Below are 17,155 nucleotides of genomic sequence, written 5' to 3' on the forward strand. Positions count from 1 at the left end.
AAGAAGATGGGGGTGTGGGGGAGAGGGTGATGCACAACGGGGGGACACAAGGCAACCCCCACTCACCAGAGTCGTCATAATCACACTCTGACCACCAACAGAGGGAGGAAAAGAGAGACGCGTCATGGGCACATCAAAATACGGCCAAGCCTAGGTCCCACAGCTACACAGAGCACTGGACATTAACAATGTAACCAGGATTACAGTAGCCTCCATTAGCTCTTCACTTTCAATTCTCATCTGTCTCACTCCAGGTAATACTGTTCTTGTCATAGCATTTACATAAAGGTCAGGGGACGGGAGGAATGATTCAAAGTTATTGGACTTAATAAAGGCCTTTCCCTTTCTACCCTGCTCCTTTCTCTCTGTCAGTTGTTCTCTCTGTCAACTCTCCACTGCCTCTTTCTCTCTCTCCACCCTGCCCTCCCTCTCTCACTGTGTCTTACCGTCATCAAGTGCATCTGTGGCCTCTGCCTCTCTCCTTCTCCTCACAGCTCTCTGTTTCTCTTCTAGTCTCTGTTTCTCAGAGTTGGCCTCGTCCCATCTCCCCGCCTCCATCAGCCTCTGGTCCGGTCTCAGCCGGCTGTCCGTCAGCCCCACCCCATCCTCCGGCTCATTCAACGTCAGCGCCAGCGCCGAGAAGAAGTACATGTTCTCAGCGTTATCCCTAACAGAGAGAGAGAAAAGAGAGGAGGTGGGTGGGAGATAGAGGAGAGCGGTTAGGTTGATCTGTGCTCTATAATGTAGTAATCTTTGTTGTGTTGTTGGATTAAATGGTGATCTGTGTTATCTGCTGTAGTGTTTTACTGCGTGAGGCTGGGCAGGCTGGGCAGTGCTTACGGGAGAGGGTATTTCTTCCACAGTAGTTTGGGGGACAGGGTCTGGTAGACTGTCTTCTGCTTGCCCTCGGAGCCGCTGCCCCCTTTGCTGCTCTGGACGATCTTGGAGCTCTCGATCTTATCGTCCCACGTGCCAGACAGGATGTAGTGGGCCTGCCCTCCACTGTCTGACACCACCCCTGTCACCTGGACAGCACACACACACACACACACAGAGGAAATGTATCATTCCGTTTGTAGAAATGAATACAATATCCCTCACTATAGTTCATTATTAACAACTATTTTGAAAGAATAGTCCATTCAAAAATGATATATTCACTTGTATTATCCAGCAGGGGGCAGCACACAACAGTGTGACAGCCGAGCCTATGAGCTCATCCTGCCGCGGTCAGGTTTCAGCCAGTGCTGATTAGAGCGTTGTGATGGTGGTGACATGTACCTTGCGTGGGACATCCCTGGAGAAATAGCTGTAGGGGGAGAACTTGAGCTGGCACGTCTCCTTGGTCCTGTGGTTGACTATCTCAATGTCCCCTGACTGCCCCAAGAGAGAGAGAGAATGAGAGAGAGAGAGAGAGAATGAGAGAGAGAGAGAGAGAGAGAGAGAGAGAGAGAGAGAGAGAGAGAGAGAGAGAGAGAGAGAGCGATAAAGACAGAGGGAAAAGGGAAGATAGAATGGGATGGAAGACAAAAGAGGTGGGTGGAATAGGAGGTAGAATTTCTGGTTAGCATCAATAGCAATCAGAAAAAAACGATGAGTCATGGTCAGAACATTCCACAGCTGTATCAGAACAGTGTCTTTACATTCATCCCCCTCAGGGATGTAATGAGATTCTACTAGAAAGCTCTATATAATTGACACTAAGGTGTGCTTTAGGGACTGCTGAGAGGATGTTTGTGAGTGTGCCAAATTCTATCATATGCTCGCTAGAGTTTATTCCCTGACCCCTGTCTTCCTCCTCCTCCTATTCCAGTGAGGGGCTGGTACATAGTACAGAGTAGTACTACAGACAGATGATGTGACAGACCAACAGACAGACAGTTACAGACTGTAATTGAGTCATCACAGAGAGAGGGGAGGGTGTTACTAGAAATGAAAGGCAGAGAAAACATCAGAGACCACAAACAGGCTTATTTGTGTGCTGTTCTGTTCTGTTCTGTTGCCATTGACCTCTGCCTCCACACAATACTAACTCCACCAGCCTGGATTACATTACAAACAGCTACAGGATGAAAATAGGAAACAATAGATGATAGATACCTCTTACACATGGAGGGCTGGCATACAGGACACATGGATATTGACTGAATCAGACACACACAGGGTCAGACAATGAGAACACAAGAGGAGAGTAGGAGAGAGACATGGACAGGTAAGAACATGGGAGGAGGAGGGAGAAGAGCCATGATGTAGTTAGTAGACAGACCTGGTCAATCCACAGCTTGCCCACGATGATGTTGTGCACGGTGGAGGTTACCTTCCTCCAAACATAATGGTTCCCACTGGAGTGGAACTGCAGGTGAATGGCACCTGGGGAGAGAGGGGAAAGGCCAAAAAAGGAGAGAACATTGAGATATAATCGAGAGATGGAGTGGAGGGGATGAAATGCAGTCAGAGAAAGAGTGACAACACCGTAGCAAGGCAACATGTATTGTGGTTGATATTCTGGTTCTTATTTTGAGTCATTTATAAACAAGGTCAGTCCAACCTGCAGAGACCTGGCCTGATGACACAGGGGTGGCTGAGAGAGAGAGGCAGGGACTCAGTCTGTTGTCACATATGACTTACTTGACTTACTTAAATCTCACTAGGATTACAATAAACATACAAGAGGATAATCTGTATAGTTCAAATGGATAACACGGCTTCATGTTATAGGATATGTATCAATCAAATCTATGGGATCTATTCATCTCTCATTTATCAGGGCCTTAGAGACCCATGGGCACAGCCAGAGTTTATGCATCTGTCACAGGGGTCGTTAGATTCGTTTTCACACTGCTCTCCATCTATGGTTTAGTGAGTGAGTGGGAGGGAATGGGAGGACAGAGGTGATGCTGAGGTTGCCTGGGTTTCAGAGGCCTGACCTACAGAGAGATGCTGGTGTTCCCACCTATAAACATATATACAGTGTCCTCTGTAATTATCGAGACAGTGAAGCATCTTCTCTTCTTTTGGCTCTATACTCCGAAAGTTTGGGATTTGAAATCATACAAGGACTATGAGGTTAGTACAGACTGGCAACTTACATTTTTGTGTATTTCCATCCATATCGGGTGAATAATGATGAGTGAGAAAGTTACAGATGCACAAATATCATACCTCTCACCATTACAATAACAGGGGAGATTAGCATTTTTGGAGGGGTATGATATTTGTGCATCTGTATATTTCTCACTCCTCATTATTCACGATTCATTCAGGATTATCTGTAATCATGGTAGCATCCTCATTCATGTAGAAGTGTTTAGAAATATATTATATACTTATTTACAATAAAAGTGACTCCAAAATGACACAATACATTATTTACCATTCATTTCTATTGGGCACAAAATAAACTGAAACATAACCAAAATAAACAGCAAATGCATCCAACAAATGTGTAGAGTCACAAGCTGGATGTAGTCATTGCATGCTATGAATATGGGACCAAATACTTAACCTTTTTTCTACTTTAATATACATACACAGTACCAGTCAAAAGTTTGGACACACCTACTTATTCAGGGTTTTTTCTTTATTTTGGAATCATGTAATAACCAAAAAAAGTGTTAAACAAATCAAAATATTTCTTCAAAGTAGCCACCCTTTGCCTTGTTGACAGCTTTGCACACTCTTGGCATTCTCTCAACCAGCTTCACCTGGAATGCTTTTCTAACAGTCTTGAAGGAGTTCCCACATAATGCTGAGCACTTGTTGGCTGCTTTTCCTTCACTCTGCGGTCCAACTCATCCCAAACCATCTCAATTGGGTTGAGGTCGGGTGATTGTGGAGGCCAGGTCATCTGATGCAGCACTCCATCACTCTCCTTCTTGGTAAAATAGCCCTTACACAGCCTGGATATCTGTTGGGTCCTTGTCCTGTTGAAAAATAAATTATAGTTCCACTAAGCGCAAACCAGATGGGATGGCGTATTGCTGCAGAATGCTGTGGTAGCCATGCTTGTTAAGTGTGCCTGTAACGGGTGTCTAGTTCTTCCTCCTCGGACGAGGAGAGGAGAGAAGGATCGGAGGACCAAAATGCAGCGGGTTGTGAATACATAATGAATTTATTGAAAGACGAAAACGAAAACACGAAAAACACTTGAAGAAACTACAAAACAAATAAACGATGTAGACAGACCTGACTTGAGAACTTACAATAGACGAAGAACGCACGAACAGGAACAGACTACATACATGAACGAACAAACCGAAACAGTCCCGTGTGGTGCAACATACACAGACACGGAAGACAATCCCCCACAAACAAACAGTGTGAACAGCCAACCTATATATGGTTCTCAATCAGAGGAAAACGTCAAACACCTGTCCCTGATTGAGAACCATATAAGGCTAATTACAAGTGACCTAAACATAGAAACACAAAACGTAGAATGCCCACCCCAACTCACGCCCTGACCAACTAAACACATTCAAAAATAACATAAAACAGGTCAGGAACGTGACAGTGCCTTGAATTCTAAATAAATCAATCACAGACAGTGTCACCAGCAAAGCATCCCCACACCATCACACCTCCTCCTTCATGCTTCACGGTGGGAACCACACATGCTGAGATCATCCGTTCACCTACTCTCCGTCTCACAAAGACACAGCGGTTGGAACCAAAAATATACAAGTTGGACTCATCAGACCAAAGGACAGATTTCCACCGGTCTAATGTTCATTGCTTGTGTTTCTTGGCCCAAGCAAGTCTCTTCTTCTTATTGGTGTCCTTTCGTAGTGGTTTCTTTACAGCAATTCGACCAGGAAGGCCTGATTCATGCAGTCTCCTCTGAACAGTTGATATTGAGATGTGTCTGTTACTTGAACTCTGTAAAACATTTATTTGGGCTGCAATCTGAGGTGCAGTTAACTCTAATGACCTTATTCTCTGCAGCAGAGGTAACTATGGGTCTTCCTTTCCTGTGGCGGTCCTCATGAGAGCCAGTTTCATCATAGAGCTCGATGGTTTTTGCGACTGCACTTTCAAAGTTATTGACATTTTCATGATTGACTGACCTTCATGTCTTAAAGTAATGATGGACTGTCATGGAATGATGTAATGATGGACTGACTATATACAAAAAGTGCTGTCAATTCTAAACGGTTCACCCGATGTGGATAAAAAGTCTGCAATTTAACCTCACAGTCATTGTTTGATGTCAAATCCAAACTTTTGGAGTATAGAGCCAAAAGAAGAAAACATGCTTCACTGTCCCTATAATTAGAGGCCACTGTACACAGTCATGAGACCTTTATTTGCATAGAGTGTGTGTTGACAGTGCTCAGTACATGCTGAATATACAGCAACTCACCCAGAGGCATTATGGAGAGGTATTTGCCACGAAACTTGCTGGCTATGGTGATTTCCTGCCAGAGGGTCCAGCCTCGCTGAGAAATCACATGGTGAGATGCTGCTGGGGGGTGATGGCTCACCTGGGGGGGGGGGGGGGGGTTATTTACACGCTCAAAGGAATATCACTGCTCTAGCTTATAGTATGTCAATGATTGGTACTTTTTGTGTATTATCATGGCTTGTATGTTTTGTAGAGGCACTAAATGCCATTTGCAGATACATGGAGTATTTTCCTGTGTGTGTGTGTGTGTGTGTGTGTTTGTCTCAGCGTAATATTGTAATTTATCTCTGTCTCTGTGTGTACCTGCTCACACAGCGAGCGGTAGCCGAAGTCCTCCAGGCGGTCCAGCTCGTAGGTCTCCCCCAGCAGGGGGTTGAAGGGCTTGGCCGTGCGGTGGACAGTGGTGGAGTAGGAGGACACAGAGAAGGCTGCCACCAGACACAGCTGCTCCAGGGAGCTCTCGCAGCGCGCCGCCTTGTCCAGCAGCTCATGGTACTCCAGGTCCTCTGTCAGCCGCTGCAGCATGGACAGGGGCTCGTTGAAGTTCACCTGTAGACAGACAGGCGGACAGAGAGAAAGACAGACAGACAGACGGCAGTGGTTACAAGAGTTTTGTCATTGACTAGCACATTTCGGATGAGTCCCAAATAGCAGCCTATTGGGATGCCTGCTCTCCACACCTCTCCTCAAATCAAATCAAATCAAATTTTATTAGTCACATACACATGGTTAGCAGATGTTAATGCGAGTGTAGCGAAATGCTTGTGGTTCTAGTTCCGACAATGCAGTAATAACAACAAGTAATCTAACCTAACAATTCCGCAACTACTACCTTATACACGCAAGTGTAAAGGGATAATGAATATGTACATAGAGATATATGAATGAGTGATGGTACAGAACGGCATAGGCAATGGTGCAGTACATGGTATAGAGTACGGTATATACCTATGAGATGAGTACTGTAGGGTATGTAAACATAAAGTGGCATAGTTTAAAGTGGCTAGTGGTCCATGTATTACATAAGATGGCAAGATGCAGTAGATGATATAGAGTACAGTATATACATATACATGAGAGATGTGTAATGTAGGGTATGTAAACATTATATTAGGTGGCATTGTTTAAAGTGGCTGGTGGTACATTTTTACATAATTTCCATCAATTCCCATTTTTAAAGTGGCTGGAGTTGAGTCAGTATGTTGGCAGCGGCCGCTAAATGTTAGTGGTGGCTGTTTAACAGTCTGATGGCCTTGAGATAGAAGCTGTTTTTCAGTCTCTCGGTCCCTGCTTGGATGCACCTGTACTGACCTCGCCTTCTGGATGATAGCGGGGTGAACAGGCAGTGGCTTGGGTGGTTGTTGTCCTTGATGATCTTTATGGCCTTCCTGTGACATCGGGTGGTGTAGGTGTCCTGGAGGGCAGGTAGTTTGCCCCGGGTGATGCGTTCTGCCGACCTCACTACCCTCTGGAGAGCCTTACGGTTGTGTGCGGAGCAGTTGCCGTACCAGGCGGTGATACAGCCCGACAGGATGCTCTCGATTGTGCATCTGTAGAAGTTTGTGAGTGCTTTTGGTGACAAGCCGAATTTCTTCAGCCTCCTGAGGTTGAAGAGGCGCTGCTGCGCCTTCTTCACAACGCTGTCTGTGTGGGTGGACCAAATCAGTTTGTCCGTGATGTGTACACCGAGGAACTTAAAACTTTCCACCTTCTCCACTACTGACCCGTCGATGTGGATAGGGGGGTGCTCCCTCTGCTGTTTCCTGAAGTCCACAATCATCTCCTTTGTTTTGTTGACGTTGAGTGTGAGGTTATTTTCCTGACACCACACTCCGAGGGCCCTCACCTCCTCCCTGTAGGCCGTCTCGTCGTTGTTGGTAATCAAGCCTACCACTGTAGTGTCGTCCGCAAACTTGATGATTGAGTTGGAGGCGTGCATGGCCACGCAGTCGTGGGTGAACAGGGAGTACAGGAGAGGGCTCAGAACGCACCCTTGTGGGGCCCCGGTGTTGAGGATCAGCGGGGTGGAGATGTTGTTACCTACCCTCACCACCTGGGGGCGGCCCGTCAGGAAGTCCAGGACCCAGTTGCACAGGGCGGGGTCGAGACCCAGGGTCTCGAGCTTGATGACGAGTTTGGAGGGTACTATGGTGTTAAATGCTGAGCTGTAGTCGATGAACAGCATTCTCACATAGGTATTCCTCTTGTCCAGATGGGTTAGGGCAGTGTGCAGTGTGGTTGCGATTGCGTCGTCTGTGGACCTATTGGGTCGGTAAGCAAATTGGAGTGGGTCTAGGGTGTCCGGTAGGGTGGAGGTGATATGGTCCTTGACTAGTCTCTCAAAGCACTTCATGATGACGGAAGTGAGTGCTACGGGGCGGTAGTCGTTTAGCTCAGTTACCTTAGCTTTCTTGGGAACAGGAACAATGGTGGCCCTCTTGAAGCATGTGGGAACAGCAGACTGGGATAAGGATTGATTGAATATGTCCGTAAACACACCAGCCAGCTGGTCTGCGCATGCTCTGAGGACGCGGCTGGGAATGCCGTCTGGGCCTGCAGCCTTGCGAGGGTTAACACGTTTAAATGTTTTACTCACCTCGGCTGCAGTGAAGGAGAGCCCGCAGGTTTTGGTAGCGGGCCGTGTCAGTGGCACTGTATTGTCCTCAAAGCGGGCAAAAAAGGTATTTAGCCTGTCTGGGAGCAAGACATCCTGGTCCGCGACGGGGCTGGTTTTCTTTTTGTAATCCGTGATAGACTGTAGACCCTGCCACATACCTCTTGTGTCTGAGCTGTTGAATTGCGATTCTATTTTGTCTCTGTACTGGGACTTAGCCTGTTTGATAGCCTTGCGGAGAGAATAGCTACACTGTGTGTATTCGGTCATGTTTCCGGTCACCTTGCCCTGGTTAAAAGCAGTGGTTCGCGCTTTCAGTTTCACGCGAATGCTGCCGTCAATCCACGGTTTCTGGTTTGGGAATGTTTTAATCGTTGCTGTGGGTACGACATCGTCAATGCACTTCCTAATGAACTCGCTCACCGAATCAGCATATTCTTCAATGTTGTTGTTGGACGCGGTGCGGAACATATTCCAATCCGCGTGATCGAAGCAGTCTTGAAGCGTGGAATCAGATTGGTCGGACCAGCGTTGAACAGACCTGAGCGCGGGAGCTTGTTGTTTTAGTTTCTGTTTGTAGGCTGGAATCAACAAAATGGAGTCGTGGTCAGCTTTTCCGAAAGGAGGGCGGGGGAGGGCCTTATATGCGTCGCGAAGTTAGTATAACAATGGTCCAGAGTTTTGCCAGCCCTGGTAGGACAATCGATGTGCTGATAGAATTTAGGGAGTTTTGTTTTTAGATTAGCCTTGTTAAAATCCCCAGCTACGATGAATGCAGCCTCAGGGTGTGTGGTTTCCAGTTTACAGAGAGTCAGATAGAGTTCGTTCAGGGCCATCGATGTGTCTGCTTGGGGGGGAATATATACGGCTGTGATTATGACCGAAGAGAATTCCCTTGGTAGATAATGCGGTCGACATTTGATTGTGAGGAGTTCTAGATCAGGTGAACAGAATGACTTGAGTTCCTGAGTGTTGTTATGATGGTCACACCACGTCTCGTTAATCATGAGGCATACCCCCCCGCCCCTCTTCTTACCAGAAAGATGTTTGTTTCTGTCTGCGCGATGCGTGAAGAAACCAGCTGGCTGCACCGACTCCGTTAGCGTCTTTTGAGTTAGCCATGTTTCCGTGAAGCAGAGCACGTTGCAATCCCTGATGTCTCTCTGGAAAGTTACCCGTGCTCGGATTTCATCGACCTTATTGTCAAGAGACTGGACATTGGCGAGTAGTATGCTAGGGAGTGGAGCGCGATGTGCCCGTCTCCGAAGCCTGACCAGGAGACCGCTACGTTTTCCCCTTTTACGGCGTCGAGTAGCTTCGCCGGCTGGGATCAGGTCCATTGTATTGGGTGGAAGGCAAAACACTGGATCCGTTTTGGGAAAGTCATATTCCTGGTAGGAACGGTGGTTAGTTGACGTTAATCGTATATTCAGTAGTTCCTCCCGACTGTATGTAATGACATCTAAGATCACCTGGGGTACCAATGTAAGAAATAACACATAAAAAAACAGAATACTGCATATTTTTCAAGGAACGCGAAGCGAGGCAGCCATCTCGCTCGGCGCCCGGAAGGACACTGCACTCACACCCAGGCTCATTCTACTACATGGACACAAGCATGACACACACTCACAGGCATGGGGATCTTGGAGAGCTCCTTGCCGATGCAGTTCTTCATGATGCTCCACAGGTTGAGGGAGTAGTTGGGTTTGTCTGGGATGTGGCTCCTCCTCCTTCTGAGGGGCTGCAGCTCCTTCCCTGAATCATTACAGCTAGGATACACCTGAGAGAGAGAGAGAGAGAGAGAGAGAGAGAGAGAGAGAGAGAGAGAGAGAGAGAGAGAGAGAGAGAGAGAGAGAGAGAGAGAGAGAGAGAGAGCGAGAGCGAGAGAGAGAGAGAGAGAGAGAGAGAGAGAGAGAGAGAAAAAGGAAGGAGAGAGAAAGAGGAAGAGATAGGGAGAGAGAAAGAGACAGATGGGACAGGAGAGAGAGATGGGGAAGGAGTGAGAGAGAGAGAAACGTCTGTCACTGTCAGTGTAGATGTCACGTTGGTATATATTATTCGGGAGACAGGCGCAGGAATGTGTAATAGGGTTTTTTATTATACCCCAAATTACGGTGTGCCATGTAAGGGCATGAAGACCAAACAAACACGTAACAAAAACACAGGGTACCAACGGACATTGTAACAATAATGGACAGTCCAATGGAAACCAAAGGGCACACTTATACAAGTGCTAATCAGTGGGAACAGGGGACAGGTGTGCATAATGAAAGTTCCGGAGGGATCCGTGACAGTAGATCTCTAACTTTGTAGATCTTAGCTTGTCAGGGACTCAGTGAGTCCCCATCTGGAAGTAGAGTGACAGAGAAAGAGAGAAAGAGAGGGAGGAAGAGACGGAATAAAAGAGGAGAATGAGAGAGATAGAATTGGAAAAACAGATGTCTGACTGGTAATTAAGATCCAGAGAAATGATGGCGAGAGAGAGAGTACTTGTGAGTGTATGTGTGTTCCTGTGTGTGGTCAAAGCATGCCTGTGTGTGTGTGTGTGTGTGTGTGTGTGTGTGTGTGTGTGTGTGTGTGTGTGTGTGTGTGTGTGTGTGTGTGTGTGTGTGTGTGTGTGTGTGTGTGTGTGTGTGTGTGTGTGTGTGTGTGTGTGTGTGTGTGTAGAAAACATGCCAAAGTTTGTGATAGCTTCACACACAGTGACAAAGGTGAATAGTATAAAGCCTAGATGTGGACAGGCATGTGGATTATTACTGAGAACTGTTTGGAGGAAAAAGACACTCACATTTTCCTGGTTCCAGTCATTGGTCTGGCCTCCACTCGCTCCACTTAGGTTACTCTGAGAATGCCTAGAAGAGGGAGAAACATCATCTTAACAATAACACACACACACACACACACACACACACACACACACACACACACACACACACACACACACACACACACACACACACACACACACACACACACACACACACACACACACACACAAACACACACACACAGGCATGCTTTGACCACACACAGGAACACACATACACTCACAAGTACTCTTGTGAGGTGGATAGATGTGTCCCTGAGCTGTTGTGTTAGAGGTAGATAGATGTGTCTGAACTGTTGTGTTAGAGGTGGATAGATGTGTCTCTGAGCTGTTGTGTTAGAGGTGGATAGATGTGTCTCTGAGCTGCTATGTTAGAGGTGGATAGATGTGTCGCTGAGCTGCTATGTTAGAGGTGGATAGATGTGTCTGAGCTGTTGTGTTAGAGGTGGATAGATGTGTCTCTGAGCTGCTATGTTAGAGGTGGATAGATGTGTCTGAACTGTTGTGTTAGAGGTGGATAGATGTGTCTCTGAGCTGTTGTGTTGGAGGGGAATAGATGTGTCCCTGAGCTGTTGTGTTGGAGGTGGATAGATGTGTCTGAGCTGCTATGTTAGAGGTGGATAGATGTGTCTCTGAGCTGCTATGTTAGAGGTGGATAGATGTGTCTGAGCTGTTGTGTTAGAGGTGGATAGATGTGTCTCTGAGCTGCTATGTTAGAGGTGGATAGATGTGTCTGAGCTGTTGTGTTAGAGGTGGATAGATGTGTCTGAGCTGTTGTGTTAGAGGTGGATAGATGTGTCTCTGAGCTGTTGTGTTAGAGGTGGATAGATGTGTCTCTGAGCTGTTGTGTTAGAGGTGGATAGATGTGTCTCTGAGCTGTTGTGTTGGAGGTGGATAGATGTGTCTGAGCTGTTGTGTTAGAGGTGGATAGATGTGTCTCTGAGCTGTTGTGTTAGAGGTGGATAGATGTGTCTCTGAGCTGTTGTGTTGGAGGTGGATAGATTTGTCGCTGAACTGTTGTGTTAGAGGTGGATAGATGTCTCTGAGCTGCTATGTTAGAGGTGGATAGATGTCTCTGAGCTGCTATGTTAGAGGTGGATAGATGTCTCTGAGCTGCTATGTTAGAGGTGGATAGATGTGTCTGAGCTGTTGTGTTAGAGGTGGATAGATGTGTCTCTGAGCTGCTATGTTAGAGGTGGATAGATGTGTCTCTGAACTGTTGTGTTAGAGGTGGATAGATGTGTCTGAGCTGTTGTGTTAGAGGTGGATAGATGTGTCTCTGAGCTGCTATGTTAGAGGTGGATAGATGTGTCTGAACTGTTGTGTTAGAGGTGGATAGATGTGTCTCTGAGCTGCTATGTTAGAGGTGGATAGATGTGTCTCTGAGCTGCTATGTTAGAGGTGGATAGATGTGTCTGAACTGTTGTGTTAGAGGTGGATAGATGTGTCTGAACTGTTGTGTTAGAGGTGGATAGATGTGTCGCTGAGCTGTTGTGTTGGAGGTGGATAGATGTGTCTCTGAGCTGCTATGTTAGAGGTGGATAGATGTGTCTGAACTGTTGTGTTAGAGGTGGATAGATGTGTCTGAACTGTTGTGTTGGAGGTGGATAGATGTGTCTGAACTGTTGTGTTAGAGGTGGATAGATGTGTCTGAACTGTTGTGTTAGAGGTGGATAGATGTGTCTGAACTGTTGTGTTAGAGGTGGATAGATGTGTCTGAACTGCTATGTTAGAGGTGGATAGATGTGTCGCTGAGCTGTTGTGTTAGAGGTGGATAGATGTCTCTGAGCTGCTATGTTAGAGGTGGATAGATGTGTCGCTGAGCTGTTGTGTTAGAGGTGGATAGATGTGTCTCTGAGCTGTTGTGTTAGAGGTGGATAGATGTGTCTCTGAGCTGCTCTGTTAGAGGTGGATAGATGTGTCGCTGAACTGTTGTGTTAGAGGTGGATAGATGTCTCTGAGCTGCTGTGTTAGAGGTAGATAGATGTGTCTGAACTGTTGTGTTAGAGGTGGATAGATGTGTCTGAACTGTTGTGTTGGAGGTGGATAGATGTGTCTGAGCTGTTGTGTTAGAGGTGGATAGATGTGTCTGAGCTGTTGTGTTGGAGGTGGATAGATGTGTCTGAACTGTTGTGTTAGAGGTGGATAGATGTGTCTGAGCTGTTGTGTTGGAGGTGGATAGATGTGTCTGAACTGTTGTGTTAGAGGTGGATAGATGTGTCTGAGCTGTTGTGTTAGAGGTGGATAGATGTGTCTGAACTGTTGTGTTGGAGGTGGATAGATGTGTCTCTGAGCTGTTGTGTTGGAGGTGGATAGATGTGTCTCTGAGCTGCTATGTTAGAGGTGGATAGATGTGTCTGAACTGCTATGTTAGAGGTGGATAGATGTGTCGCTGAGCTGTTGTGTTAGAGGTGGATAGATGTCTCTGAGCTGTTGTGTTAGAGGTGGATAGATGTGTCTCTGAACTGTTGTGTTAGAGGTGGATAGATGTGTCTCTGAGCTGTTGTGTTAGAGGTGGATAGATGTGTCTCTGAGCTGCTATGTTAGAGGTGGATAGATGTGTCTGAACTGTTGTGTTAGAGGTGGATAGATGTCTCTGAGCTGCTGTGTTAGAGGTAGATAGATGTGTCTGAACTGTTGTGTTAGAGGTGGATAGATGTGTCTGAACTGTTGTGTTGGAGGTGGATAGATGTGTCGCTGAGCTGCTATGTTAGAGGTGGATAGATGTCTCTGAGCTGTTGTGTTAGAGGTGGATAGATGTGTCTCTGAACTGTTGTGTTAGAGGTGGATAGATGTGTCTCTGAGCTGTTGTGTTAGAGGTGGATAGATGTGTCTGAACTGTTGTGTTAGAGGTGGATAGATGTGTCTCTGAACTGTTGTGTTAGAGGTGGATAGATGTGTCTGAACTGTTGTGTTAGAGGTGGATAGATGTGTCTCTGAGCTGCTATGTTAGAGGTGGATAGATGTGTCTCTGAGCTGCTATGTTAGAGGTGGATAGATGTGTCTGAACTGTTGTGTTAGAGGTGGATAGATGTGTCTGAACTGTTGTGTTAGAGGTGGATAGATGTGTCGCTGAGCTGTTGTGTTAGAGGTGGATAGATGTGTCTCTGAGCTGCTATGTTAGAGGTGGATAGATGTGTCTGAACTGTTGTGTTAGAGGTGGATAGATGTGTCTGAGCTGTTGTGTTGGAGGTGGATAGATGTGTCTCTGAGCTGTTGTGTTGGAGGTGGATAGATGTGTCTCTGAGCTGCTATGTTAGAGGTGGATAGATGTGTCTGAACTGTTGTGTTAGAGGTGGATAGATGTGTCTGAACTGTTGTGTTGGAGGTGGATAGATGTGTCTCTGAACTGTTGTGTTAGAGGTGGATAGATGTGTCTGAACTGTTGTGTTAGAGGTGGATAGATGTGTCTGAACTGTTGTGTTAGAGGTGGATAGATGTGTCTGAACTGCTATGTTAGAGGTGGATAGATGTGTCGCTGAGCTGTTGTGTTAGAGGTGGATAGATGTCTCTGAGCTGCTATGTTAGAGGTGGATAGATGTGTCGCTGAGCTGTTGTGTTAGAGGTGGATAGATGTGTCTCTGAGCTGTTGTGTTAGAGGTGGATAGATGTGTCTCTGAGCTGCTATGTTAGAGGTGGATAGATGTGTCTGAACTGTTGTGTTAGAGGTGGATAGATATCTCTGAGCTGCTGTGTTAGAGGTAGATAGATGTGTCTGAACTGTTGTGTTAGAGGTGGATAGATGTGTCTGAACTGTTGTGTTGGAGGTGGATAGATGTGTCTGAGCTGTTGTGTTAGAGGTGGATAGATGTGTCTGAGCTGTTGTGTTGGAGGTGGATAGATGTGTCTGAACTGTTGTGTTAGAGGTGGATAGATGTGTCTGAACTGCTATGTTAGAGGTGGATAGATGTGTCGCTGAGCTGTTGTGTTAGAGGTGGATAGATGTCTCTGAGCTGCTATGTTAGAGGTGGATAGATGTGTCGCTGAGCTGTTGTGTTAGAGGTGGATAGATGTGTCTCTGAGCTGTTGTGTTAGAGGTGGATAGATGTGTCTCTGAGCTGCTATGTTAGAGGTGGATAGATGTGTCTGAACTGTTGTGTTAGAGGTGGATAGATGTCTCTGAGCTGCTGTGTTGGAGGTGGATAGATGTGTCTGAACTGTTGTGTTAGAGGTGGATAGATGTGTCTGAACTGTTGTGTTGGAGGTGGATAGATGTGTCTGAGCTGTTGTGTTAGAGGTGGATAGATGTGTCTGAGCTGTTGTGTTGGAGGTGGATAGATGTGTCTGAACTGTTGTGTTAGAGGTGGATAGATGTGTCTGAGCTGTTGTGTTGGAGGTGGATAGATGTGTCTGAACTGTTGTGTTAGAGGTGGATAGATGTGTCTGAGCTGTTGTGTTAGAGGTGGATAGATGTGTCTGAACTGTTGTGTTGGAGGTGGATAGATGTGTCTCTGAGCTGTTGTGTTGGAGGTGGATAGATGTGTCTCTGAGCTGCTATGTTAGAGGTGGATAGATGTGTCTGAACTGCTATGTTAGAGGTGGATAGATGTGTCGCTGAGCTGTTGTGTTAGAGGTGGATAGATGTCTCTGAGCTGTTGTGTTAGAGGTGGATAGATGTGTCTCTGAACTGTTGTGTTAGAGGTGGATAGATGTGTCTCTGAGCTGTTGTGTTGGAGGTGGATAGATGTGTCTGAACTGTTGTGTTAGAGGTGGATAGATGTGTCTCTGAACTGTTGTGTTAGAGGTGGATAGATGTGTCTCTGAGCTGTTGTGTTAGAGGTGGATAGATGTGTCTGAACTGTTGTGTTGGAGGTGGATAGATGTGTCTGAGCTGTTGTGTTAGAGGTGGATAGATGTGTCTCTGAGCTGTTGTGTTAGAGGTGGATAGATGTGTCTGAACTGTTGTGTTAGAGGTGGATAGATGTGTCTGAACTGTTGTGTTGGAGGTGGATAGATGTGTCTCTGAGCTGCTATGTTAGAGGTGGATAGATGTGTCTGAACTGTTGTGTTGGAGGTGGATAGATGTGTCTGAACTGTTGTGTTAGAGGTGGATAGATGTGTCTCTGAGCTGTTGTGTTAGAGGTGGATTGATGTGTCTGAGCTGTTGTGTTAGAGGTGGATAGATGTGTCTCTGAGCTGCTATGTTAGAGGTGGATAGATGTGTCTGAACTGTTGTGTTAGAGGTGGATAGATGTGTCTGACTGTTGTGTTAGAGGTGGATAGATGTGTCTGAACTGTTGTGTTGGAGGTGGATAGATGTGTCTCTGAGCTGCTATGTTAGAGGTGGATAGATGTGTCTGAACTGTTGTGTTAGAGGTGGATAGATGTGTCTGAACTGTTGTGTTAGAGGTGGATAGATGTGTCTGAACTGTTGTGTTGGAGGTGGATAGATGTGTCTCTGAGCTGCTATGTTAGAGGTGGATAGATGTGTCTCTGAGCTGTTGTGTTAGAGGTGGATAGATGTGTCTGAGCTGTTGTGTTAGAGGTGGATAGATGTGTCTCTGAGCTGCTATGTTAGAGGTGGATAGATGTGTCTGAGCTGTTGTGTTAGAGGTGGATAGATGTGTCGCTGAGCTGCTATGTTAGAGGTGGATAGATGTGTCTCTGAGCTGCTATGTTAGAGGTGGATAGATGTGTCTCTGAGCTGCCATGTTAGAGGTGGATAGATGTGTCGCTGAGCTGTTGTGTTGGAGGTGGATAGATGTGTCTGAGCTGTTGTGTTAGAGGTGGATAGATGTGTCTCTGAGCTGCTATGTTAGAGGTGGATAGATGTGTCGCTGAGCTGTTGTGTTGGAGGTGGATAGATGTGTCGCTGAGCTGTTGTGTTGGAGGTGGATAGATGTGTCGCTGAGCTGTTGTGTTGGAGGTGGATAGATGTGTCGCTGAGCTGTTGTGTTGGAGGTGGATAGATGTGTCGCTGAGCTGTTGTGTTGGAGGTGGATAGATGTGTCGCTGAGCTGTTGTGTTGGAGGTGGATAGATGTGTCCTTGAGCTGTTGTGTTGGAGGTGGATAGATGTGTCTCTGAGCTGTTGTGTTGGAGGTGGATAGATGTGTCTCTGAGCTGTTGTGTTGGAGGTGGATAGATGTGTCTCTGAGCTGTTGTGTTAGAGGTGGATAGATGTGTCTCTGAGCTGTTGTGTTAGAGGTGGATAGATGTGTCGCTGAGCTGTTGTGTTAGAGGTGGATAGATGTGTCTGAGCTGTTGTGTTAGAGGTGGATAGATGTGTCTGAGCTGCTATGTTAGAGGTGGATAGATGTGTCTCTGAGCTGTTGTGTTGGAGCTGGATAGATGTGTCTGAGCTGTTG

The 17,155-nt window shown here is 46.4% G+C and overlaps 1 protein-coding gene across 4 annotated transcripts in view; it reads right to left on the reverse strand.

Moving 5' to 3' along the window:
- LOC129853631 (oxysterol-binding protein 2-like) overlaps positions 1-17,155 on the reverse strand; it is an 84,569-nt gene that overhangs the window by 4,471 nt on the left and 62,943 nt on the right. For 3 of the 4 annotated variants that reach the window (XM_055919886.1, XM_055919888.1, XM_055919889.1), the window contains 9 exons: positions 10,810-10,873; positions 9,652-9,801; positions 5,708-5,953; positions 5,363-5,483; positions 2,267-2,370; positions 1,282-1,377; positions 841-1,025; positions 447-667; positions 67-87 (listed from right to left, as the gene is read on the reverse strand). In XM_055919886.1, coding sequence (XP_055775861.1) covers positions 67-87; positions 447-667; positions 841-1,025; positions 1,282-1,377; positions 2,267-2,370; positions 5,363-5,483; positions 5,708-5,953; positions 9,652-9,801; positions 10,810-10,873 — 1,208 coding nt within the window. The remainder of the gene's footprint in view (positions 1-66; positions 88-446; positions 668-840; positions 1,026-1,281; positions 1,378-2,266; positions 2,371-5,362; positions 5,484-5,707; positions 5,954-9,651; positions 9,802-10,809; positions 10,874-17,155) is intronic. The other variant, XM_055919887.1, reaches the window with a different exon arrangement.

The sequence above is a fragment of the Salvelinus fontinalis genome, chromosome 4, assembly GCF_029448725.1.
Source record: "Salvelinus fontinalis isolate EN_2023a chromosome 4, ASM2944872v1, whole genome shotgun sequence".
In the NCBI taxonomy this organism is placed as follows: Eukaryota; Metazoa; Chordata; class Actinopteri; order Salmoniformes; family Salmonidae; genus Salvelinus; species Salvelinus fontinalis.